Raw genomic sequence first — 1121 nt, 5'->3', positions numbered from 1 at the left:
TTTAGTACACGTAGCGTTTCTCGAGAAGGGATGAAGCGCAGCGGGCCCCGCCTGCACCGCGCCCGTATTTGCCGAGCTGTGCCTCGCCATTGGCGCGCGCGCGCTCCATCAGCACTGCTTGTGCCTTGGCTTTGTTTTCGGGGACACCCTTCCAGCCCTTCAGGCAGGAAGCCTGGAGAGCGCGGCCGTAAGAGAAGGAGAGCTGGAACGGGTGGGGTCCCATCTTGTTCATCTCGTTCAGGTTCAGCGAAGCGTCTTCCTCGGACTGGCCTCCGGAGAGAAACATGACGCCGGGGAGCGCAGGCGGGACCGTGCGCTTCAGGCTGCGGACGGTGTAGAAAGCAATCTCCTCGTGAGACGCCGGCTTCGGGCAGTCCGAGCCGTGGGTCACCATGTTTGGCTTCAGTAGCGCTCCCTCCAGCAGAACGTGGTGGTCGTTCAGAGCCTTGAAGACCGCCGCTAGCACACGCTCGGTGACTTCGGCGCACACGGTGATGTCGTGGCTGCCGTCTGTGAGAATCTCGGGTTCGACGATAGGGACGAGTCGATTCGCTTGGCAGATTGCCGCGTAGCGCGCGAGGCCGTGGGCCACCTCAGTGATAGACAAATTTGTAGGCTTTCCCTTTGCCGGGTCGATGCTGAGCACCGCACGCCACTTGGCGAAACGAGCGCCTGCCTCGTAGTACTTCTTGCAGCGCTCAGAGAGGCCGTCCAAACCCATAGTCGCCTTCTCGTCGTCTGTTCCCGGAAGTGTGGCTAGACCCTTGTCGACTTTGATGCCCGGAATAATGCCTTCGTTCTTCAACAGCTGAACCATAGATGTACCGGATGGGCTCTTCTGGAACAGGGTTTCCTCAAACAGGATTGCCCCGCTGATGTAGCTTCCAATGCCTTTCGAGGTGAAAAGCAGGTCACGGTAAGCTGCTCGATTCGCCTCCGTGTTTTCTACCCCGATACTGTCGAAACGCTTCTTGATTGTTCCTGTCACCCAACAGCCGAAACGCTCCAAAAAGGTGGCCTTGTGATTCGTTTGTGCCGCACGACGCACCAGACGTCTCACCTCAGCTAGAGCTGCTCGTGGTGCCACAGTCAGTGGGTTACAAGACTACATGTAAACCGTT

At 58.5% G+C, this 1121-nt stretch overlaps 1 protein-coding gene across 1 annotated transcript; it reads right to left on the bottom strand.

Annotated features, from left to right (window-relative positions):
• Position 1: 1 nt before the first annotated feature.
• TGME49_321900 (fructose-1,6-bisphosphate aldolase) lies at positions 2–817 on the bottom strand (the record flags this gene model as incomplete). The annotated part of the gene is made up of 1 exon (XM_018783037.1): positions 2–817. One exon carries the CDS (start codon positions 815–817, stop codon positions 2–4), a length of 816 nt encoding a protein of 271 aa, XP_018634766.1.
• Between the last annotated feature and the right edge of the window lie 304 nt (positions 818–1121).

This window comes from Toxoplasma gondii, assembly GCF_000006565.2.
Source record: "Toxoplasma gondii ME49 unplaced genomic scaffold asmbl.14, whole genome shotgun sequence".
In the NCBI taxonomy this organism is placed as follows: Eukaryota; Apicomplexa; class Conoidasida; order Eucoccidiorida; family Sarcocystidae; genus Toxoplasma; species Toxoplasma gondii.
This window is presented reverse-complemented; position numbering and strand designations above follow the sequence as displayed.